The sequence below is a fragment of the Pyrus communis genome, chromosome 16 (assembly GCF_041283825.1).
Source record: "Pyrus communis isolate YQ-2024b chromosome 16, ASM4128382v1, whole genome shotgun sequence".
Lineage (NCBI taxonomy): Eukaryota > Viridiplantae > Streptophyta > Magnoliopsida > Rosales > Rosaceae > Pyrus > Pyrus communis.
Genome location: NC_142580.1, coordinates 23,600,399 through 23,626,664, shown reverse-complemented (window position 1 = coordinate 23,626,664; position 26,266 = coordinate 23,600,399). Strand labels below are relative to the sequence as shown.

The window sequence follows — 26,266 nt, the reverse complement described above, 5'->3', positions numbered from 1 at the left end:
TGTAAGAAGATGAATGGGTCAGATCTTTGATATCACGTTTCAATATTTATGGTTAACTGAAATATGAGTTGATGTCATATAGTTTGTAGAAACTTTATAAACATTAAGCAATATTTTCACTAACCGTAAAACTCTGAAGATAATATCAACAATCCAATTCATCTTTCTACATCATCTAATATAACATGTTTTCAAAAAAGAAAATCCGAAAAAAAACAAAATTTGATGAGAAAAATGAAGAATGTAAACAACAATCAACGGTTAAATTTTGATCTATGATTTATATGATTATAATGGCAAATTTCAAAGTTAAGCTCTTCACGAAAGTTGTAAAGCTTGTCATTACGAGCATTTATATATATTTTTCTATATTTTTTACACTTCTACATTAATTTAAAAAATATTATATTTTGGATAAACTAAGTGGCGTAAAACAAAATGACAATTACTCTTGGTATACCATACCAACCCAACTATTTGGTATACTGAAAGTTTGGTATGGTAATGATAATAGATTTTGCCGTATCAAATATTTGGTATGATAATTGATACAGAAATTTTGGTACGGTAATGGACCAAAACCACCCTTAGTTGGCACCATGTGAAAAGAAGAAGAAAAAAATAATTAAAAAAAAAAGATTTTGGAGTGCATCGGCACCATATGAAAAAAAACAAAGGTTTTTGTTTGTATTATTTAAAAAAAAATACTAATATTTTATTACTTATTACTAAAGCTATTCAATATAAGAATGGAAATGTAAAATATAATTACTGTTCATTAAAAATAGTTACTGTTCTGGATTAAACGGTGAATAGCCCGGGCCTTAGCAACGGTGGAACTGCAGTTAGGAAGAGTCCTAGGTTTAGCTCCACACATTTTTCTCCCGAGCAGCCTCTCCCTCTTTAACGTAACCCGCGCTGACTCTCTCGTCTCTCTCTTCTCTATGCGCTCTCCGCTCCACTGTCAACTTCTCCTATCTCCCAACAAGGTAAACTCTCTCTCTCTCTCTCTCTATATATATATATATATATCTATATATACTAAAACCCAATCAGGGTGCTACTGTGGATGACCAGTGCAATGGCTTAAATGCCCCTTGGTGTGTACTTTGTTTCCCGTGGTCTTACCTGCTTGGTACAGTTAAATGGCAAACTTGCCCCAGAGATCCACGCGTCAGTCAGCTTCAAGAATACTTAATCATTAACCTTATATACTCGATCAGTAGCATGCCTGTCTGCTAAGCTCTTCTGCCGATCCTGGGCCACTTTCAAGTTAGACTTAATTACTTGAACATTCTGAGTAGTCTCCTCCACTATCTCAGGGCCCACCAAAACTCTTTCACCGACCTCTGACCAACACAAAGGTGTACGACACGATTTTTCCATATAAAGCTTCATAACAGTGTCATTCTGATACGCCGTACAATTGATGCGTGATTTACTTGACACTCAAATTAAACCCTCGTTTGACAATTGTAGTAGAATGGATAAGTGAGGGATCGTTCTAGACCGGGGATTAGGAGGGCTTGCTAAAACCTTCTAAATTGACTTAAAAACATAAAAACACAATATAAAACACTATTTAATGCTCGAAGAAAGCAAAACTAAAAATAAGAAAGATTAAGACTAAGATTTCAACGAAATAGGGGGGAATTGGATTTGGACGAATTTAAACTAAAATGAATACTTGGAAACAAAACAAATTGTAAATATGGATTTGACGGAAATGAATGGATGGGAAGCTAGCTAAGGGTTCTTTCTCTACACATGATATTTATGCATATGAATCAATTTCCAGTTATTCCTTCATTGAATTATGAACGACAATGCCCCAAATTAACCGTGACATCACTAGTTAACCCTCAGATTTTCCTTATATTATTGGATTGGATGGCATCATTCGACAACCCAAAACATTCTCAAAAGTTCCCTACATGTCATCATAATAGAGATACAATCGAAGATCATTAAGAATAATGAAAACCATAAGCATTGACAAAGCATTTGCAACTATGACATCATGTTACTCATGCTAAGAATTAAACTTAACGCGATCGTGACAAGCGACCTTCACTACTTTCAAGTATAAGATAGTAACGATTATGTGAAACCTTCTTAAACTTTAGTCACATATTCATGCATGCTAATTAAGTGTCGACCCTCAATCAACAAACACAAATAAGTTAATCATCAAATAGTTAAGCCAATTGCATTCACGAATCAAGAGTTCATAACCGGAATTCATCAATTCATATCACATAAATAAACATGGTATTGAAATCACCCCTAGCCAAAAAGGGTTTAGTTCCTCATAACTTTGAAATCAAAGAAACACCTAAACATTCCAACAACTCAAACTTGAATTGTATGAACGTTTAGGCACTCTTCTCTTCCATTTCTCATATTACAAAACAAAGAGAATTGAATTTAAACATTGAAATCAAAGAAACACATAAACATTCCAACAACTCAAACGTGAATTGTATGAACGTTTAGGCCCTCTTCTCTTCGTCTTCTTTGTAGCACAAGGACTAAGGGATGTTGTTGGTGGGTTAAATGGATTGGGGGATTATGGAAATGGAAGAAATGGAGGAGAAAGGGAAGGGAATGGTGCAGAAAATGGAGAGACTCACGGCTAGGGAAAAGATGGAAGTGTTTTGTGGTGTGTTGTGTATGAAAATGAGATGTTCTTGAATGAATGAATGCAAGGGTATTTATAGGAGTAGTGGAGGGAACATATGGTTGTTTGTTTAAGATGCAAGTGGCTAATTAATGATGGAAAAGTATATGATTGAATTAAAGGATGCAAAGTGAATGAATCATGAATCATTGTGGATGAAAGGTGGAAGTGCATGTGTTGATGACTAGGTTAGTGGGTGGAAATCTGAAAATGGCATATAGGAATGGGGCTCACGGTTTGAATGTGTAAAGTGTGTGTGAATGCATGTGAAGATGCAATAAATAATGCATGTAGGGTTAGGAAATAATGAAGAAATGCATGTGAGATGTTTGGAAAGGAAATGGGAACCCACGGCAATGAAGTTGTTTTGTGTTGTGAATTATGATGAATGCATGTGAGTTAAAGAGGGAGAATGTGGTGAAATGATGAAGTAGGAAGGTGGAAATGCATGTGAGATGTTTGGAAAGGAATAAAGAATGAATGGTGGAAATGTGAGTGAATGATGTGCATGTGTGAGAATGCATGTGGAATTAAGAGGAGTATGGAAGTGAAATAAATGAATGATATGTTAAGTGATAAGTGAATGATATGTGGTGAGTGATAAGTGAATGGTTTGATAAGTGATAAATGAACTAGTTTAAAGGGCTAGGGTTTAAGTACATAGAATGGGCCTAAAATAGGTTGGTTTGTATGGCATAATGTGTTATGTGATTGGGTTAGGGCCATTGTTTTGTGTCTTCAAGTGCATACAAGGCCTTCAAATTCGTCCATCCTCTTGGCTCCATGGATAAGCTATCCAATCCATGCCCAAAAATGCTCCAAATGGCCTCAAAATGCACTTACTTGCTCCCTAGGCCCTTAGAACCTGAAAACACACAAAAGAAGCATAAAGGACTAAAATAACGAGAGAAACATAACGTAAATGCACGAGAACAAGCTATTTAAGTCGCATGAATATGCTCCTATCAAATACCCCCACACTTAGCTTTTGCTAGTCCTCGAGCAAAACAGAATAAAAACGAATAAACAAAACGACACTAAACACGTAAAACACAACCTAAACCTTCCAACAACCGTCTTAGGGATTTCCAATGCACATGACATGTTAAAAATCATCATTCTCACAGATTTTAGTCATCTTCACACTTAAGTACATTCTTAATCATAGTCACCATATACTAGTTCACAATTAAGCATTTAAAACCATGTTTTGAATGTAGTAACATGCCTTAGAGAATTTGCTCAATTTCTTTCAAGATATGCACTCAATTTTTACTCAGATTTTCTAACTACACACCCTAATCTAGTCATATGTGAGAAGATTGATGTAAACATGAAAACGACACTCACATATATGTATCACAAAGAACGCAAATTCTAGAGTTAATAATCAAGTTTAGATATGATCTCATGAATGGAATGCTACTACTTAGACGCGAGAACCAGTGACACCATAAGCTCATACCAAGTTCAAACTCCACAAATTGAAATACACAACACTCAAGATAGAAGTCAAGGGTTGTAACGGGGCTTGGGGTATGTGGATAACAAAGAAGGGATATGGAAAACAAAGGTTCTTAAAGAAATAGTGAGCAAGCATTTGAATCAACTTAGAATTCACTTTTGAATGAAAACTCAACTTTTGAACAAAAAGGGAGAATTTAGACAATTTACGCCCAGAATTGGTGTTTTGGAACCTTTCTTCAATCACTTATTCTTTTCTCTTTCTTTTTTTTTTTTTTTTTTTTTTAAGCTCTTTTTTCTTTCTTTCTTTCTTTTCTCTTGAATCTCAAAACAAAAACACTTAGACATTCTCTCCCCCACACTTATTTTCTTTCATAATGTAACTCAAAAGGAATTCAATTAAGTCATGCTCACTATCTTTTAAGAACAAGGGTAAGGACGGTCATATTCTAGGTTAGGTGAAGATAAAGTGGGTTAACAAAGAACATGGGTTAACATGGCTCAACGGGGGTAAAACTTACAACATATACGAAATATGGGAAGCGAGGCTATTTGGCTATGGTGGCAACTACACAACTTCATCTTGATATATGTTATGCAAATCAATAACATGCTTTGAATGAAATGGGCATGAGTTCTAGCATTTGGAACTATATGATGAAACGCCTACTAAGCAGTAACCAAGCAAAGAATAATGAGATCATGCAACGATTTTAGAAAACAAGAAATCACAGATTATACTCTCCAAAGAACGTTATAGGCTCAAGTCTCTCAGGGTTGTAGCATTTGTTTGAGTTCCTTCCTTCAGGCATGTTACAAAAACTAAATTTTCTTTTATGATTGCATGTGAAGTCATACATTATAACCATAACCAAGCATATACCAAGAGTAAATCAAACTTTTCTCTATGTTTATAACTCTTTTTAACAGTCATGCAATTACAAACCAAATCCTTATCATTGTGTTGGAAGGTATCCTAAGACACAAACACACACACAAAAACAACTTTAAAACAACTCTTTTTGGGTTTTTCAAAACAATTTTTTTCAAATTTTTATGGGATTTTCGAATTTTTAAGACAAAACACACTAAAACAGTTTTAAAACAGTGAGAAACAACATGTGAAGTGATAGGTGATACAATCCAACGAATTTGCATCAAATATACTTAGTTACCCCCCCCACACTTAAATCAAACATTGTCCTCAATGTTTTAAGCATAGATTCACACAAAGCATAAGTAAATACACAAAAAACACTTAAACATACTAAACATGGCATAATGTAATTAACAAAGAGAAGAGTTTAGAGACGCAAATCTGGTTATAGAGTGTAAATTCCATCTTCTCTTTGTTGATTGCATTGAGGCTTGATCTTGATGATTCCACAGGCTTACTCTCGAACTGGTTTCCGCCCATCATTGATTTTCCTTTGTGCTACTAGGCTGGAGGATTCTTTTGGTCTTCCCCGAAGGTCTGAGCTTACCCTTTTGGTCTGTTTCTTTGTTCAATCTTTCCAATTCGTATTGAAAAGGGTTGGAGGATAACTCAGCCTATGTTTGTCTCCACATGCTTCAATGTATCATTTTCACTTGCCTTACTCGCTCCCCTTTGCAGAAGTGGTCCCTTCTCCGGAAGTGTATCAACCGTTGAAGATGACTACTCGAGAGCAACGCTAGGTAAGCAATCAGGAATAGATTCCAGGCAGTTGGCTCCAGAACGGAAGACTGACTCCAAGTGCCGGCTGATTGCTTGTTTTACTTTGCCATGCGAGTAAGAACAAGGACAAAGAAAAAGACAGGGAAAGAGCATGATATGAGATACTTTTGCTTTTGACCTTGATGATATGAGATACCTTTGCTTTTGAAGAAGCGGTGAATGAATCAGCACATGTATTTGTTGTGCTGTTTCCTCCTGGGTCATCTGTACTCCAGACATCTGGTATCATCTTTGGGGAAGAAGAAAGAATTGAGTATTTCGAAAGGCTTTGCTGGGAGTGCGCCCTCAGAGGTGAGGGAGAGTTGGGCATTTTCTTCAGGTTTTCCCTGCCATAAAAGACGAAGGTCGACATATATAGAGATAATATCAAGTGGTGGTACTTTTTACCTTTGTCGACAAACGTTTTGATCCCGCAAATCCGGCTTTTTGAAATAATGGCGCCTCTTCGATCTCTGAACACGCCTCTTCGATTTCTGAGCAGGCGCCCCTTCGATTTCTGAACGACGCCCCTTCGCTTTCTGAACGACACGTGGTAGTGCAGATGCGGCTCCTTTTGACAAAGCTGCACACTTCTTCTGAAAAACCGAGAAAGCGTCGCCGAACTTTGCGCTTGTCGGCTAAAGATGTGTAGTTGTGATGATGGTCTCCACGTGTTGTCTGAAAAGAAGAAATCTTTTGACAAAGTTGACGCGTCTTCTGAAAAGCCGAGAACGCGTCGCCTAAATTACGCCGGAAAATCTGGCTTTTTGAATTGGTGGACGCGTCGCCTTGGCTTTTTTTATTGAGCTATCGATCACCACAACAAACACACTCTGAAGATTTCCCATTCTTGAAAATCGACTCCGGCCCTTTGAAATTTAACTCCATCCCTTCTCTTTGAACACTTTTGAAAAATGGCAAACTCATCGAACCTTAGCTTGGAATTGAGCCTTAGCAGTGATGCGGCCGCGCCGCGTCAAGGTAATGTATGGCGCCCTTCTTTCTTTTCTTCTAACGGTCCTCTCACAGGTGAAGACTCCGTGATGCAGGACGCCACAACAGCTACAATAGTAGCTAGGAACCTCCTCACTCCGAAAGATAGTAGGCTGCTGTCAGGACGGTCCGATGAGTTGGCCGTTCAAGAGTCCCTCGCACTTAGTGTTCAGTGTGCGAGTTCTGTGTCCAACATGGGCCAACGCCTGCTTGCCCGCTCCCGTCAGGTGGAATCATTGATGGCAGAGGTGGAAAGTCTCAAGCAGGAGATCCAGCAGCTGAAGTATGAGAATAAAAGTTTGCACGTGCTTGCAAACAACTATTCGACGGGCATGAAGAGGAAGCTTGATGAGCTGCAAGAGTCTGAAGGTCGGATTCACAGTGACCGTCAAAGGTTCTCGTCTTTCCTCCAGAGGCACATTTTTCCTGGCTCATCCAGCGCTTGGCCAAGTATTGAGGCCTGGAATGCTCTATCTTCGATGCCTTCTGCTCCGATGCCTTCTGTTCCTACGCCTTCTGTTCCTACGCCTTCCGCTCCGATGCCTTCTGTTCCTACGCCTTCCGCTTCAAGAGTAAAGCCACGTAGTGGGGCCTCAAGCAAACAACCTTTATGAAGCACCATCTTTCTTTGTTTAGCAATGCCTATCAATAAATCAAACATTTTCTCAATGTTACAATCATAGACTCACACAATTAATAAACAAACAAACAATAACAACTAAACAACCTAACAAGGCATAAACGAAATAGCAACAAAGAAAAGAATTTTTTTTTTTTATTTTATTTTATTTTTTTATAAAAATTTTTATCAAATTTTCGGAGTTTTATACCAAGACACTATAAAACACACTAAAACACTCTAAAAACGCTTAAAACAGCAAGAAACAACATTCTAAGTGATAGGTGAATAAATCCCACGAAATTCATGCAAATACAAATTGTTTACCCCCCCACACTTAAATCAAACTTTGTCCTCAATGTTTTAAGCAGAAAGTCACAACAGAGCAAGCAAATAAACAAATACGAGAAAGAAAGCAAAGTAAAGGCAGTAAAGAAAAAGAAAGGAATAAAAATAAGTCTCTTAAAGGGGTTTCCAAGTTCTTCTCTATTCGGATGCATGGGTTGCCTCCCACGAAGCGCTTTCTTTTACGTCCTTCAGCCGGACGAGTACCCTCTTTTAATCTTCATTTGAGCCCACGGAATGGAAAGGAATGTCTTCCACCACTTGCCCCACACCATGCTCGTAATATGGCTTCAACCGATGCCCGTTCACTTTGAATTCTACGCCATTCCTTAAGCTTTTTATGTGGACTGCACCATAAGGTAAAACGTTAGTAACAACAAACGGGCCAATCCATTTAGAACGCAACTTACCAGGAAACAAACGTAGGCGAGAGTTGAAAAGTAACACTTTCTGCCCAACTGTGAAGGTCTTGGTTCGAATCATTTTATCATGGAATGCTTTGGTCTTGGCTTTGTACATCCGGGCATTCTCATAGGCTTCATTCCGAATCTCCTCAAGTTCATTCAATTGGAGCTTCCTATGAACTCCCGCTGCATCTATGTCCATGTTGAAAGTCTTCACGGCCCAATGTGCCTTGTGCTCTAACTCTACGGGCAAATGACATGGCTTACCATAGACGAGCCGAAAAGGTGACATCCCAATGGGTGTTTTGTACGCCGTACGATATGCCCACAGTGCATCATCTAAACGTAAGCTCCAATCCCTCCTTGTTGGTCCAACGGTCTTCTCCAAAATTTGTTTGATTTCTCGGTTAGACACCTCGGCTTGGCCATTTGTTTGAGGATGGTAAGGTGTGGAGACCTTATGGTTGACATGGTACTTTCTTAGCAACGCCTCAATGGTCCGATTGCAAAAGTGAGACCCTTCATCACTTATGATTACTCTCGGCATTCCAAACCTAGCAAAAATGTTAGTTTTCACGAAATCTGCAACCACCTTAGAATCGTTAGTACGGGTGGCTTTTGCTTCCACCCATTTAGAAACATAATCAACGGCTAGCAAGATATAAGTGAAACCATAAGATGGAGGGAAAGGGCCCATGAAATCAATGCCCCAAACATCAAAAATTTCAACATTAAAGACAGGGGTTTGCGGCATTTGGTCCTTGGTACCTATGTTACCCATTCGTTGGCAACGATCACAAGACATACAAAAGGTTCTAGCATCCCTAAATATAGTCGGCCAATAAAAACCACACTCTAAAACCTTGAGGGCAGTGCGTTGTGTGCCAAAATGACTACCACATGCATATGTGTGACAAAAGCTTAGAATTGAGTGAAATTCAGAATCATGCACACATCTACGTATAATTTGATCTGAGCAATACTTCCACAAATAAGGGTCATCCCAAACATAGAAACGTGCATCATTTTTAAGCTTATCACGTTGGTGCTTGTTTAGTTCATTTGGAATTTGTTTAGCCACCAAGTAATTCACTAAATCTGCATACCATGGTTCACTTACCTCAATGGAAAGCAGCTGCTCATCGGGAAAAGTTTCAGGGATAGGTACGGCATGTTCATGCTCCTCGTGGATCATTCGGCTTAAATGGTCAGCCACTACATTCTCGCTTCCTTTCTTATCCCGGATTTCAATATCAAATTCTTGAAGAAGAAGAATCCAACGGATAAGCCTCGGCTTTGCTTCCTTTTTCGTGAGCAAGTACCTCAAAGCTGCATGATCAGAATAAACGATTACTTTAGTACCAATTAAATATGAACGGAATTTATCTAAAGCAAAAACCACAGCTAGAAGTTCTTTTTCCGTCGTGGAGTAGTTCAATTGGGCATCATTGAGAGTCCGAGAGGCATAGTATATGACATGCGGCCGCTTGTCTCTTATTTGTCCTAGAACAGCTCCTAATGCATAGTCGGATGCATCGCACATGAGCTCGAACGGAAGGCTCCAATCTGGAGGTACAATAATGGGGGCCGAGACTAGCTTCTCCTTGAGTTGGTTAAATGCCGAATTACACTCTTCATCAAACTTGAATGGCACATCTTTTTGAAGCAATCGGCAAAGAGGGTTGGACATCTTGGAGAAGTCCTTGATAAAACGCCTATAGAACCCTTCATGGCCAAGAAACGAACGTACCTCTCTAACCGAAGTAGGAGAGGGTAAGTGACGTACAAGGTCTATTTTCGATTTATCTACTTCAATTCCTTTTTCTGAAACAATATGTCCTAAAACTATACCTTGTTTCACCATAAAATGACATTTCTCCCAATTCAAGACAAGGTTAGTTTCAACACATCGTTTCAAAATTAAGGTCAGATTATCCAAGCAATTATCAAATGAACTCCCAAATACACTGAAATCATCCATGAAAACCTCAATGATCTTTTCAACAAAATCGGAAAATATACTTACCATACACCTTTGGAAAGTGGCCGGTGCGTTGCATAAGCCAAATGGCATGCGACGATAAGCAAATGTTCCAAAGGGACATGTGAATGTGGTCTTCTCTTGATCATCCGGGGCTATCACAATTTGGTTATATCCAGAGTATCCATCAAGAAAACAGTAAAAAGCATGACCGGCTAACCTTTCGAGCATCTGGTCGATGAATGGCAAAGGAAAGTGATCTTTCCTAGTCATGGCATTTAGCTTCCGGTAATCGATACATACTCGCCATCCAGTTTGAATGCGTGTAGGCACGAGCTCATTCTCATCATTCTTGATAACAGTTACTCCGGACTTCTTGGGAACGACTTGAACTGGAGAGACCCAACGGCTATCGGAGATAGGGTAGATCACTCCGCAATCCAAAAGCTTGATTATTTCTTTCTTCACCACTTCCATCATCGGAGGGTTGAGACGGCGTTGAGCCTCTCGAGTTGGTTTAGCCCCCTCCTCAAGAAGTATACGGTGCATGCATGTGGTAGGGCTTATTCCTTTAATGTCGGCCAAAGTCCACCCTATGGCCGTTTTGTGCTCTCGCAGCACCCTCACAAGCTTCTCCTCCTCCATTGCCGTGAGACTTGATGAAATGATGACGGGCAATGTTTCGCCTTCTCCCAAAAACACATACTTCAAATGGTCCGGCAACGGCTTAAGTTCAAGCGATGGTGCCTGAACAACAGAAGGTAGCATCTTAGTGGAAACTGAATTTGAAAGTGAGAGTGGAACCTTACCATATTGTTGTGGCAATGACTCAAGGGCTGCCACAACCTCAATTATTTCTTCACTAGAACCCATTGCAAAGAATTCCTCCTCCTTGCCGTGGCCTTGCATTGGCCAAAATCCTTCATTTTTGCACTCTATGGCCTTAGTGATGGTTGTTTCCAGGGCGTCCTCGTTCAATTCTTCAAGGTATACCTGCGCCAAAGAATCGATAACATCAATGGAAAAACAAGAATGGTCATCAACGGGATATCTCATAGTTTCAGAAATATTAAAATCAATCACTTCCCCATCGAATTCCATTGTCAAGGTGCCTTTGTATACATCAATCTTCGTTCGGGCCGTCTTCATGAATGGCCTACCAAGGAGAATCGGCAAAGATGTAGAATGGGCTGAATGCTCCATGTCTAGGACGTAGAAATCAGCCGGAAAAATTAAATGGTTCACCTGCACAAGCACATCTTCCAAAACTCCTTTTGGATACGCGTTAGAACGATCGGCCAATTGTATAATTACACCATCTTGTTTTAATTCACCCAAATTCATAGATGCATAAATAGAATAAGGCATGACATTTATGGATGCACCTAAATCAAGCATGGCATGTTCAAAACGATTATGTCCAATCACACAAGGAATCGTGAAACTACCGGGGTCTTTGCACTTGGTAGGCAGTTTACGTTGCAAAACAGCGGACACATTCTCGCTTACCTTCACTACCTCTTTGTTTGCCCTTCTTCTCTTTGTATTGCATAGGTCCTTGAGGAATTTAGCATACTTTGGAACCTGTTTGATTGCATCGAGAAGCGGTATGTTCACTTGCACCTTCCGGAACGTTTCAAGAATGTCCTTCTCGCTTTCTTCCTTTTTTTCTTGCATGAACCTGCGAGGAAAAGGTACATTGGGCAGATTAGGACGTGAAGTACATGAATTTGAACTTAAATTACCTGATTTGGCCGAGTTAGGGTGATCTGCCTCAGGTTGTGTCGTCTCTTCATCTACTTTCTGGGCAGATTTGGGATTGTTTGGCTCGGTCCCAACTTCTTTTCCACCCCTTAGGGTGATGGCCTTGGCGGATTCGAATCCTCCCTTTGGATTGACTGTGGTTGAGCTAGGAAGCTTTCCTTGCTCTCTAATCTGTCCAAGGAACTCAGAAATCTGCCCTATTTGTTTCTTCATATCCGTCATCTCCTTCTCGTTATTTGCTATTCGGTTGTTTTGATTTTGCAACCCCTGCGAAATAGAGGTTAGTAATTGCATAGCTTGATCACTTTCCAAGGACGTACCTGAATGAGATGATGCCGAAGGTTGTTGGGGTGCATACGGCTTGGAATAAAAACCAGGGGGGTTTGGCCTAAATCCTCCTTGTTGGGCAGCTTGTTGTGGCTCCCTCCATTTGAAGTTTGGATGGTCCCTCCATCCGGCATTGTAAGTGTTCGAGTATGGGTTGTTTTGATTTTGTCCTTGGAAACCAATTGCATTGGCAGATTCCCACCCACCATTCTCGATTAGTTGAGGGCACTTGTCGGATGGATGCCCTTGAATTGAGCACACGCCACAAACTTGGTGTTCTTGTGCTTTTGGACCAATCACAACCTGAGAAACAAGAGAAGTAAGATTAGCAAGTTGTGATTGAATTTCAGAAATAGCACTCACCTCATTTACACTTTGTTGTCGTGGGGCTTCCCTTTGACCCACTCCTTCATATTGTTGAGCGTTGAGCGCTCGGTTGGCTATGAGAATCTTGGCATCCCTTGGTGTTTTGTCCACCAATGCTCCTCCCGCTGATGCATCAACCATTTGACGTTCGATAGGAAGGAGGCCCTCATAGAAATATTGAAGGAGAAGTTCCTCCTTCATTTGATGTTGAGGACATGAAGCTACAAGGCCCTTGAAGCGCTCATAATAAGCCGGGAATGTCTCACCATGATTCTGTTGAATACCACTAATTTTCTTCCGTAGGAGAATCACTCTCGAAGTAGGGAAGAATTTCTCCAAGAAAGCACGCTTCATACTCTCCCACGAAGTCACAGTTCCCGGGGCTAGTTCGTAGAGCCAATCTTTGGCCTTGTCCATAAGTGAAAATGGAAAGGCCTTCATCTTCAATATACTCCCATCCACATTGACGGGGGTCATGCTCGAACAAACCACCTCGAACTCCTTCAAGTGTTTGTTGGGGTCTTCCATAGACAAGCCATGGAACTTCGGAATATGGTGTAACAAACTGGATTTGAGTTCAAATTCCTCAGTCTTCCCCTCTGCAGCCGTGGGGTATTGGATACAAAGAGGCAATGCATTATCCAAACCCGAGGCCGAAAGCTCCTTGATGGTTCTATTATCTGCTGCCATGGCTTGTTCTTCTTCAAAAATCTGATCCGTGGGCTTTTCTTCTACACCTACTTCGTCTTCTTCAAGCCCAGGTTGTGGTGGAGGTTGTGGTGGCTCTTGTTGACTTCTCGTTCTCCTCAAAGTGCGCTCAAAATCACCGTCAAAGTCGGAGATGTTCTCTATAATAGGCCGAGAGCTACGAGTCATACACAGTACCTAAAAAAAACAAGGAAACAAACAAACTAAGAATCTGAAATAAGAATGCACGAAAAACAAAAAAATAATATAAAAATAAAGACAAAGGATTAGCAAAGTTGCTAATCCCCGGCAATGGCGCCAAAATTTGATGCGTGATTTACTTGACACTCAAATTAAACCCTCGTTTGACAATTGTAGTAGAATGGATAAGTGAGGGATCGTTCTAGACCGGGGATTAGGAGGGCTTGCTAAAACCTTCTAAATTGACTTAAAAACATAAAAACACAATATAAAACACTATTTAATGCTCGAAGAAAGCAAAACTAAAAATAAGAAAGATTAAGACTAAGATTTCAACGAAATAGGGGGGAATTGGATTTGGACGAATTTAAACTAAAATGAATACTTGGAAACAAAACAAATTGTAAATATGGATTTGACGGAAATGAATGGATGGGAAGCTAGCTAAGGGTTCTTTCTCTACACATGATATTTATGCATATGAATCAATTTCCAGTTATTCCTTCATTGAATTATGAACGACAATGCCCCAAATTAACCGTGACATCACTAGTTAACCGTCAAGTTTTCCTTAAGTTAATGAATTGGATGATTGCATACGACAACCCAAAGCATTCCTCACAAGTTCCCTACATGAATTGCATAATAGAGAAACAAGCAAGAATCATTAAGCATCATGAAAACTATAAGTGTTGACGAGGCATTCGTTACTATGATTGCATGAAACTTATGCCAAGAATTCGTTTAACGCGATTGTTTATAAGCAACCTCCACTACTTGTGAATATAAGTTCATAACGATTAGGTGAAACTCACTTATATTCTAGCGTCATATTCATGCATGAAAATTAAGCGCGCATTCTTAATAAACATACATAAATAAGTTATCAATCAAACGGTTAAACAAATTGAATCCACAACTTATGAAACGCAATTAGAAGTAATCAAATCAAAATGCAAGCATAAACATATATTTCGAATCCCCCCCTAGCTAAAGGGGGGTTTAGTTCCTCATACAAAACAAAGAGAATTGAAATTAAACATTGAAATCAAAGAAACGCCTAAACATTCCAACAACTCAAACTTGAATTGTATGAACGTTTAGGCCCTCTTCTCTTCCTCTTTATTGTAGCATAAGGTCTAGGGATAATTGGTTTGGGGGATGGAAGTGTGGAATGGAAAAGGAGTGGTGGAGAAGTGGAAGGGGAATGGAAAAATGGTTTTTGGATTATAAGGGGAGAGATGGGAAGCTCACGGCTAAGGAGAAGATGGAAGTGTTTTGTGGTGTGTTGTGTATGAAAATGAGATGTTCTTGAATGAATGAATGCAAGGGTATTTATAGGAGTAGTGGAGGGAACATATGGTTGTTTGTTTAAGATGCAAGTGGCTAATTAATGATGGAAAAGTATATGATTGAATTAAAGGATGCAAAGTGAATGAATCATGAATCATTGTGGATGAAAGGTGGAAGTGCATGTGTTGATGACTAGGTTAGTGGGTGGAAATCTGAAAATGGCATATAGGAATGGGGCTCACGGTTTGAATGTGTAAAGTGTGTGTGAATGCATGTGAAGATGCAATAAATAATGCATGTAGGGTTAGGAAATAATGAAGAAATGCATGTGAGATGTTTGGAAAGGAAATGGGAACCCACGGCAATGAAGTTGTTTTGTGTTGTGAATTATGATGAATGCATGTGAGTTAAAGAGGGAGAATGTGGTGAAATGATGAAGTAGGAAGGTGGAAATGCATGTGAAATGTTTGGAAAGGAATAAAGAATGAATGGTGGAAATGTGAGTGAATGATGTGCATGTGTGAGAATGCATGTGGAATTAAGAGGAGTATGGAAGTGAAATAAATGAATGATATGTTAAGTGATAAGTGAATGATATGTGGTGAGTGATAAGTGAATGGTTTGATAAGTGATAAATGAACTAGTTTAAAGGGCTAGGGTTTAAGTACATAGAATGGGCCTAAAATAGGTTGGTTTGTATGGCATAATGTGTTATGTGATTGGGTTAGGGCCATTGTTTTGTGTCTTCAAATGCATACAAGGCCTTCAAATTCGTCCATCCTCTTGGCTCCATGGATAAGCTATCCAATCCATGCCCAAAAATGCTCCAAATGGCCTCAAAATGCACTTACTTGCTCCCTAGGCCCTTAGAACCTGAAAACACACAAAAGAAGCATAAAGGACTAAAATAACGAGAGAAACATAACGTAAATGCACGAGAACAAGCTATTTAAGTCGCATGAATATGCTCCTATCAACAATAAAGCAATCTCGTACCAAGTGCTTCCTGAAAAGCTGTCCAGAGCTTAGAAGTGAATCTAGGATCTCGATCCGAAACAATACTTACTGGAATTCCATGATACTTCACCATCTTAGTGATAAACAACTCAGCCCATTTATTCAGAGAATACTTTTCTCTCACTAGAATAAAGTGCGCTGACTTAGTAAATTGATCTACAACCACCCAAACGCCATCATAACCATTCTGTGTACGAGGAAGCTTGTACACAAATCCATAGTGATATTTTCCTATTTCCACTGTGAAACGGGAAGTGGTTGCATTAAACCAAACGGTTTCTTCCTTTTCGTTTTGACCTGCTGACAAACTGTACACCAACTGACATACTCTGCAATTTCTCTTTTCATATCTGGCCAATAGTAAAATGGTCTAATGGTATGATACATCTTAGTACTTCCGGGATGCATTGCAGAATTTGAACAGTGTACATCGTCAAAATTGCTTTCTTTAATTCCACATCATTAGGCACGTACGTCATATTCTCTTGTATAAACATGCATTCCGATTCTCGAACTTTGGGATCATTCCTTTTTCCCCTTCGTTCCTTGCTGCATTAACACTTATCCAATATCAATCAAAGAAGTATCATTAAAGACTTCATGATTACCACTATCTTCTGGGAGTACTAAAATACGTGCATGAGTGAGGAATACTTCAACTGTTGAAACCTTTACTCATAATTATCATCCCACTCAAACTTAACCTCTTTTCTCGTCAATGGCAAGGCAATGACTGAAAAATCTTTCACGAACCGTCCATGATAGCTTATTAAGCTAGTATAACTCCGAATCCCAATCACGATTCGTGGTTGTTCTAAATTCTCAATTTCTGCTACCTTTTAAGAATTCACTTGAATACCTGAAGCAGATATAACATATCTCAAAAATGCTACTTGATTCATCCAACATTGGCATTTGCTAAACTTAGCATACAATCGACGTTCCCTCGATCTTTGCAATACCAATTTAAGATATTTAGCATACTTTGCTCTAGTCTTATCAATCTTTTCAATAGCAACAACAACAAATCGGTCTAGATATCATTGGAATACTTCATTCATCAAATTCATAAAGTAGTAGATGCATTCGTCACTCCGAATGGCATCACCAAAACTTGAAATGACCTTAACGAGTCCTGAAAGTTATCATAAGGGCATCCTCACCGATAATCTTCAACTAATAATATCCAAACCTCAAGTCCATCTTAGAAAATATACAACCACCTCGAAGCTGATCAAACAACCATCAATGTGAGGTAACGGATAACGGTTTTCAATTGTTACTCGATTCAACTGCTTATAATCAAAGCACAGCCTTAACGTCCATTTTCTTTCTCACCAATAAACTGGGGTTCCCCCAACGTACTGTACTAGGTTGAATAAAAACCTTTATCAACCAATTTCCAATTCTCTTAGTTCAAAAGGCATCATTCTATAATATAAGGTTTGTACCTGGAGACAAATCAATAGTGAACTCTACATCTTTGACTGGCGGCAATCCAGGTAAATTCTCAAGGAAAACGTGAGGTAAATGTTTGACTACTCCCACTTCTTCCACATTACTAGAAGTGACATCATTTAGCACCACATGAGATAAGTATCCTTGGCAGCCTTTTGATAATAATCTCTTTGCTCTCACATCACAAATAACGGCCTACCTCACTCCACTTTGCATACTTACAAAAGTAATCTCTAGTCATCCAGACTGATGAAAAATAACTGGTTTCCCATAGTAATCTATCTTGTCACGATTATAAAGTAACCAATCTATGTCTAGAATAACATTGAAATCCACAATCTAATGGAACAAAAGTAGCTGGCAACAATACATACTCTACTATTACTGAGCACTCTGAATAAGTACGATACTAACATAGGATAACCTACCGGTTTACTTGCTTAACGAATCCACGAATAAATTATTAATATTACGGTCTGCAGCCCGCAATACTGATAAATCATCGTTGTCTCGATAAGTAAGCAACAACTCTCGAGGGTGTAATATTACTATTTTGCCACTCATTGGGAAATACATACACACGTCTCAACCGCGTTTATTTACTACTTTCTAGGCAATATCATTAATAACGTAAAATTTCTACATTATTATCAAATAGACTCTAGCTAAGTCATTAAGAATAATTATCGTACTCCTAATCAAATCCGAATAATTCTGAGTATCTTGCAGTGATGTGTGGTTAACACATCCCTGGGCTTGTTGTCGTCTCCCACAACCTCTATTAGTGTAAATACTTCGCTCATGTACACCACGGCCTAACTGACCATAATTAATAGATCCAGGAACTTGCTGGATCGGCGCTAGTTGTGGCAAAGAAGACTGCTAGGGCTTCTGTTGGCTTTGGACATAATTTGCAGTTCTATGTCCCATCTATCCACTTGTAAAGCGTCCACTGCTTTCTCGCCTACATTCTCAAAAGTGTCCATTATTGTACCTATAGCACAAAGGTACATTTCCTTTACCAAAATCACCTTGTCTCTGAGATCTGGGATTACCAATACATCTATCACTTCGCCTCTGGTCAATGGCATTAAAACCTTTGCCAAAAGAACTAGAATTAGCTTCACTTCTTTTGAAGTTCCGAATCTTTCGAGGTTCTCGAGATGACTGGCCTTTATCCTTGTCATCATTCCTCTGATTCCCATTCCTTTATTCTTCTTCATCATTATCGCTGGACATAATCTCAGAGTCCTTAATTGTTAATAAAATCTCGTAAAACTCCTTGTAATAAGTACAGTAGGTAGTGGTCGCCAAAGAACGCCACTTCTTCTTATTACCCAGCCTAAAACGATGAGACATCTTTGTCGGATTATCAACAACATCCGGATGGTAATAAGGCAAGTCCGTAAACTTTCTATAATACTTATTTGCCGTCATCTTTCCTTGTCTCAAATCGCAAACTCTTGCTTATTATCATCCATATATGCCGGAGGAATAAACCTTTTCTTAACCAATTCTTTAAACAATTTTTTTTTTTTTTTTTTTTTTTTTTTCAATCAGCTGTTTCCTCCGGTGACATCATATAAGCCTCCAGTCTCCACCTGGATGCAACTCAATACTCAGAAGCCAGGTAGTCATCTTGACTTACCTTCAAAAGACAGATTTCCTTAACTTGCATAATCCAAAACGTCTTTTCCAAATGATTAAGCCATCGCTTTGCTCCCTTAGGTCCATCATTATTTCATAAAGTGATTCAGTTTCAACTTATAAACAATCCCAAAAGGAATCCGTTGACTAAGTAACTGAATCACAATAGTATTAGTTTCCTTTAACTGAGCTATATCGGGGAAGCTAGGCTTATCTGAATGACGTGGCTCTCTACGAGGCGGTAAAGTTCTGACAGAAGACACTAGGAATTTCTCAAGATATACAGGACTGCAACCTAGAGTTCTGATACCAACTGACACACCCCGTCCTGAAGGAGGGCATGCCGGCCGTCACGTGAGAGTGACGTAACCATTTACACAGTACGGAAGCTTTAAAAATACAATTTCTAAGATGAAACACCCAAAGGTGAGTCCTAATTTTTGTCCATTCTGTCAGAACACCGTTGGATTCCTCGTAGCCACCAAGCTCTGATATCTTAAACCTGGAGGGGCGCAAAACAAAGTTGAGTGGGTCAGCAAAAACGAACGTATTCAAAACCTTCTTTTCTCTTTTGAATATACTAACCCCTCGCCGTAAAACAAGTATAGTTTCCCAGAAGTAAAGTATATAATCATATGCGTAATATATCTCAAATTATGCTAGACAATATGAATGTATGTCATGCCAAGTATCATAACAGAATGCTCATCATCTCTATGTGAATATGATGGAATAACATATAATCAATTCAACATTCGGCTATAAACATAGCTCATACTCTTTCATTCTAATCAACTCAGCCCTCGGCTGCATATATAACTCATAATTAACTCATCATAATCAACTTAGTCATCGACTGCATATATAGCTCATAATCAACTCATCATAATCAACTCAACCCTCGGCTGCATATATAGCTCATAATCATTTCATCACAATCAACTCAGCCCTCGGCTGCATATATAGTTCATAATCATCTCATCACAATCAACTCAGCCCTCGGCTGCATATATAGCTCATAATCATCTCATCACATCATGTATATCTTGCACACATTCAGTACCACCTCGCGTGGTCTGCAACTCATCACTGTATATAACATAATATGCTCTAGTGCTACAATCACGTGAAGCTGTGCGATAAATCGCGGGTCACCTACAAGTCGTACCCACATAAGTGGTGTATACGACAGGCTGTGCACCTAACTTGGATCCAAGGCGAGCATGCGGTGCGGGAGGTGAACATACACGTGAAGACTGTGCCTCTATCTCTAGGCGGGAGCACTAATATACGTGTGCAAGTAAATGAGCTTTCAATCACATCTCTATCATATCATTCTTCATATCTCAATCATATCTCATGATCGTTATCAGCATAATATCTCAATCGTATCTCAATTATATCTCAATCATATCACAAACATATCTCGATCATGTCACAATCGCATCTCAATCATATTTCAATCATATCTCAATCATATAATTCATCATATTTCAATCATAACTCAATCATATTTCAATCATATCTCAATCATATTTCATTTGTATTTCCATAGTATTTCAATCGTATTCCAAATGTATTTCATACGTATATCAAATGTATTTCGTACGTATATCAAATGTATTTCAAAGGTATTTCATACGTATATCAAATGTATTTCGTACGTATATCAAATGCATTTCATACGTATATCAAATGTATTTCATACGTATATCAAATGTATATCAAATGTATTTCAAAGGTAGCTTACCTGGGCCTCCTCAGCACCATGCAACAGTATGCATAATTATGGTAATGCACATATTAAAATATGATGCATATATGACAGGATATTTAATTCGTATTTCTTTTAAAATACGTTTTCTAGGAAATACGTCAAGCATACGTATATATATATATACTGAAAAATAACTGCCCACTCACTGGTAAGTAGCCGGTTCGTAACCCTCACGCCTAGTTTGGTTACATTCGTCGTTCGTACAAGTTTCACCTATAAAAGAATAATTATAAAATCATCATTTAAACGCACATACACAAACATTCGTCAATAACTTTCTCATACGTTGCTCAATTTGGGTGTGTGAATATACCACGGTGATCTACACGACGTCACGAACACGTGGCAATTTTTAGAACTCAATTTGGAGCTCTCACGCGCCCTCACGCGCCCTGTATACGCGCTGCCCACGCGCGCGTCTTCTTCCTCGCGTCGCCGGACTGGTTTCGCCGGAGGTGGGTGTTTTGCCGGAATTTCTGGGTAAACTTCAAAGTGTCATAACTTCTTTATTTCTTAACCATTTTCAACGTACTTTATATCAAAATGAAGGTATTGACGAGACGAACACATCCATACCTGCCTCGACCCCTAACTCGGCGTGGATTCACCATACAAATCCCCGAAAGCTCCGGCCAAACTTTGAACTTGTCGTTCTCCGTGTTCTTACGTCCAAACACTTCCAACGAACTACTTCAAGCCTCCTTGGGACCTCAAGAAGCTTCCTATAAGCTTGAAAAGTCCGAAAAATCAACCAATAAAAAGTTGATGAATAGTACCTAAACCGGAGTTCGTATTTTCGACGTGAAAACGTTATAGTTCTTACCTGAAATTGGTATGGTTGGACTCGTATCGTCGAAACGAAGAAGATGGTGATTTTATTTTCGTCGATCCGTGAAGTTTTGAAGAATTGGTGTTGTTGCCGTGTGTTTGAGAGTGAGGGAGAGAAAGAGAGCTTGACGGGGAGAGAGGAAGAATGAAAAACAGGTTTGAGGAAATCACGAAAAGGAAAAGGAAAAGGAGAAGAAACGTGCAACCCGTGTATGCACAGTGCCCTATCTTTAATCATTCCACACAATCAAACAAACCGTCCAACTTTAATAAAGATTTAGGATAATTAAACACACTTCACACATATGAAAATGTTAATTCGGGACGGGCTGTCACATTTAAAGAGTGTTTAAAGAAAAGTTGCATGTAATTGATTTTCTGCTATAATGTTTTGAAATTCCTTATTTATATTGTTCTAGATATTCTTGGTTTGCATTTATTTTACGTGATGGTATTAGAAAAAAAAAAGCCGCAATGATGAAAAAATTTGTCTAAGTCAAAACAAGCGATAAAGAATCCTTACACCATTGAGCCATTACTGAAATAAATTTGATACTAATTTTATGTGTGCACAGTTGAATGTGAAACAGTGTAATTAAATGTGAAACAGTATGTTTTCAGTACCTTGGTATATGGTACAAGATTGGGGGTAATGACACCAATAAAAACTGGGGTTGTAATAAGTAACTTTTTCTCCGTTCTTTATTGTAGTACTATAGATTGAAATTTGTCATTGTGCATTTTTTATTTTTCTGCACAGTTGGATGATTAGGTTTTGTGCAAAGTGAATCATTCGAATGCTCAGAATGTATTATATTTGTAAATTCCAGCTAATGCTGCTCTAACATGATACAAGAGACCAACACTTTCATCCATATGTAAGTTCCTCTAATAAGTGCTTTGCACAAATGCTTTACAAATTTCAGCTTTTATCTTCTGATTATTTTATGCAGGGGTTTTTATTACTTTTTCTTTGATTGGAAATTTGGTGGTTTCTTAAGATACAATGATATCAAATTAGATTTTTCTAATTTTCTGATTTTGGTGTTTTGCAGGGAGTGCTGATATACTGATATCTGGGATTTTTTATCTTTGAAATAGGTAAAAGCTATTTTTAATGTTTCAGTTCTGGCATGTTTGGTTCTTTGAGTTCTGTAGTTTGCTTGCTTCTTCGTTGCTTCATGATTTTCATTTTTCAGTGTAATTAAATTCTTGAATTTTTCATATTGAACTAATGAAGTTCATTCTGAATTTCCAATTCAACATTATAACATTATAAAATTGTTTTGCAAAGAAATTGTGTGTTCTTCATGTGCATTCTTCATTGTTTGTACATTGAATTCAAGATAATGCAGTATATTTTCAACAGTAACCAATGATATATTCTCAGATAATCGTGGCAGGATGCCCATGATGTGTTATTTAGGGGACTTTGAGTGGAATAATTTTGTGATGGTTATTATTTGAAACATTGATGTTTTTCAGTTATTTGACTACCTTTACATCTCTTTCATTTAAATACTTGATTGGGAGCTTAATCTTTCTTTTGGTATTTGTTATGTTTTCTTTTGTTGGCTGTATTTTGTATCTCATTAACAACAGTAAGCAAGTGAAAGCTATAAGTTATCTATTACCGGTATCCATTTTAAAAAATCATATGTGGTAGATGTTAATATTTGAGATTTCTTATTATTGTAGTGGTGTTGTGTTAACATTTCTTTTGCAATTTGATACTTTTCTATTTACACATTTCTTTACATGCAATTTAATCTGCATATTTGTGATTTCGTAAATTGATATTTTGATTCTACAACTTTGTGATTGAATGAAAATGGTTTCAGCTCTGCGATTTGCCAGCTTTTAATCCAACAAGAAAGATGAAGGTTCGTGCCTATTGAGTGTGGAGGAGTTAAAGTAGGTGAGTTCGAAAAATGTAAGAATGTAGGAATGTAAGTAAAGATTAATCTTTTTCACATGCACATCATCTTTTGTATATAGATTGTATCAATCAAATCTTTCGTATATAAAGATTTATTCAGCATTTTCTGTCATATAATCTTTTTATATCTTTGAAACAAATTTTTCACACAATTTGTGATCCCGCATCAACGCGCAGGCAAAACTATCTAGTATATATATATACAATTAGTTTTGGTCCAAGTGATTTTCTTTATTAAATTTCGGTGCAGTAGAATTTGTGAATTTGGGATTAGCAGTGTTGTGTTGATATGGTTTGGGAAATTGGTTGAGAGCTGTCTTCTCCAGATTGTTTTCTTAGCTTCTGTTGTTGTTGTGAGTCTGAGTCACACCCAATGCCATTGCAGAATAATTCAATGGATTATCAATGCAGTGCTGCGGCCATGGGAGGGCTACCTCTTTAGCCCTAGCCCTAGCTCCTGCTCCATTCCAAGCAGTTGGTCACCTTGAAGCTAATTCACAATAATCGCCCGCCAAGTGGCTGCCCTGCTCTCCTCTTCTGCTCGATTCAACTTCCAACTTTGAGTGAGGTTAATTTCCCCCCCACTCAATTTCTGTTTCTTTCAAGTTTAGTGTTTGAGAAATTGAAATGTCAAAAACTGAGTAATAGTAATACGACTGTAGATTGCTTCCTAGTTCTAACATGAATATAGTCAAGCAGCTCGTGCCCACAGTGAAGCGATTGAATGATGTCACAAAGTATTGTCGAGGTAAACCCAAGTTCCATTCACTCGTGTTTTTTACGTCGTAGCAATATAAAAATATGTTTTCATTGTTGAAGAAATCCTTGCATGTATAATAGCGACAAAGGCAGTCGATGGGAAAAGAGACTATGAATTTGTATCACTAATGCTTCATTTTGAGTATAGAGGCTTAAACAGCCTTCCTGATGCTTGTTTACACTGTCAATGCAGCATCATGTTCTTCTTTCATACATTCATCCCCAAACTTCTCAGCACAAGTTCATTCTCCAGACCAGGAGGTAGTGATTGCTTTGGGAAGCAATGTGGGTGACAGACTGCATAATTTCAATGAAGCCTTGCAGTTAATGAGAAAATCAGGCATACACATCACAAGACATGCTTGCTTGTATGAGACAGCACCAGCCTATGTGATTGATCAGCCTAATTTTCTCAACTCTGCTGTTAGAGCTGTTACACAACTTGGGCCTCATGAGTTGTTAGGAGCACTGAAGAAAATTGAAAAGGACATGGGTCGTACTGATGGTATTAGGTATGGTCCCAGGCCAATCGACCTGGATATATTGTTCTATGGAAAGCAAAGAATCAGTTCTGAGATTCTTATGGTCCCCCATGAAAGAATTTGGGAAAGACCATTTGTAATGGCCCCACTAATGGATTTGCTGGGTTCAAGTATTGACAGCGATACAGTTTCTTGTTGGCATTCTTTCTCAAACCATTCTGATGGGCTTTTTGATTCTTGGGAGAAATTGGGCGGTGAACCACTTATTGGAAAGGAAGGACTGAAGAGGGTTTTGCCTATTGGAAACGGCTTTTGGAACTGGTCAACAAGAACCTCGGTAATGGGTATCCTTAATTTGACCCCAGATAGTTTCAGTGATGGAGGAAAGTTTCAGTCTGTGGAGGCAGCAATTTCTCAGGTCCGTTCAATGATTTTAGAGGGGGCAGATATGATTGATATTGGCGCACAGTCTACACGGCCAATGGCTTCTAGGATTTCAGTTCAACAAGAACTGGATAGACTAATTCCTGTCTTAGAAGCAGTTCTTGGGCTGCCTGAAGCAGAGGGAAAGATTGTATCTGTGGACACATTTTATTCAGAAGTTGCGGAAGAAGCAGTCAGTAAGGGTGCTCATATTGTAAATGATGTATCTGCCGGGCAGTTGGACTCTAACATGTTAAAAGTCGTTGCTGACCTTAAAGTTCCTTACATTGCAATGCACATGAGGGGAGATCCATCGACAATGCAGAACAGCGAGAACCTGCAATATGATAATGTTTGTAAGCAGGTTGTGTCTGAGTTATACTCAAAGGTGAGAGAAGCTGAAATATTAGGCATCCCAGCTTGGAGGATGATAATTGACCCTGGACTTGGATTTTCAAAGAACTGTGAACACAATTTGGAAATCTTGATGGGGTTACCAAATATTCAAGCAGAGATTGGGAGGAGAAGTTTGGCTTTGTCTCATGCGCCCATGCTAATTGGACCTTCGAGAAAGAAATTTTTAGGTGAAGTTTGTAATCGCACTGCCGCAACTGAGAGAGATGCTGCTACTGTTGCTTCTGTCACTGCCGCAGTCCTGGGCGGAGCAAATATTGTAAGAGGACATAATGTAAGAGATAATGTAGATGCTGTAAAGCTATGTGATGCAATGCTGAGACAGAGGAGATCTATTCCTCCAAGTAATAAAAAATGATGACAACTCAGCCCATGAAAAGCATAAAAACGGAGATTGGAGCAAAGCATTTGGTAGCCGGGAATAATGCTCACAAAGAGAGAATGGATGAGTTAGCATCTGTTTTCAGGTGCAATGTAGGGAGGCTGCCAATGAAGTACCTAGGACTCTTAGTTTTACTTTGTCTTTGTTTCTGTGACCAACCACATAGGGTGCTATTACAATTTTCAGAGGAAAGGATAAATGATATTTAAGAAATGCCCTGCCCATGCCCAGGCCAGGTAATTGCAATTATTTTATTTTTATTGTCAATTCAGTCATTAACTGCTTAAAGTGAAACTGAAACTATTGGGGGGGGGGGGGGG

General features: G+C 38.7%; 1 protein-coding gene across 2 annotated transcripts; it reads left to right on the top strand.

Moving 5' to 3' along the window:
* The first annotated feature begins 806 nt into the window (after positions 1 to 806).
* On the top strand, positions 807 to 26,195 carry LOC137733480 (folate synthesis bifunctional protein, mitochondrial). 2 transcript variants are annotated; one of them, XM_088688038.1, is made up of 4 exons: positions 807 to 989; positions 23,872 to 24,054; positions 24,149 to 24,234; positions 24,439 to 26,195. In XM_088688038.1, the coding sequence occupies exons 3-4, from the start codon at positions 24,168 to 24,170 to the stop codon at positions 25,920 to 25,922; spliced, it is 1,551 nt and encodes a 516-aa protein (XP_088544164.1). In that variant the 5' UTR covers positions 807 to 989; positions 23,872 to 24,054; positions 24,149 to 24,167; the 3' UTR covers positions 25,923 to 26,195. The 2 variants fall into 2 exon arrangements, with proteins under 2 accessions (XP_088544164.1, XP_088544165.1); XM_088688039.1 differs by having other exon boundaries at positions 23,898 to 24,054; positions 24,439 to 26,159.
* Positions 26,196 to 26,266: the final 71 nt, after the last annotated feature.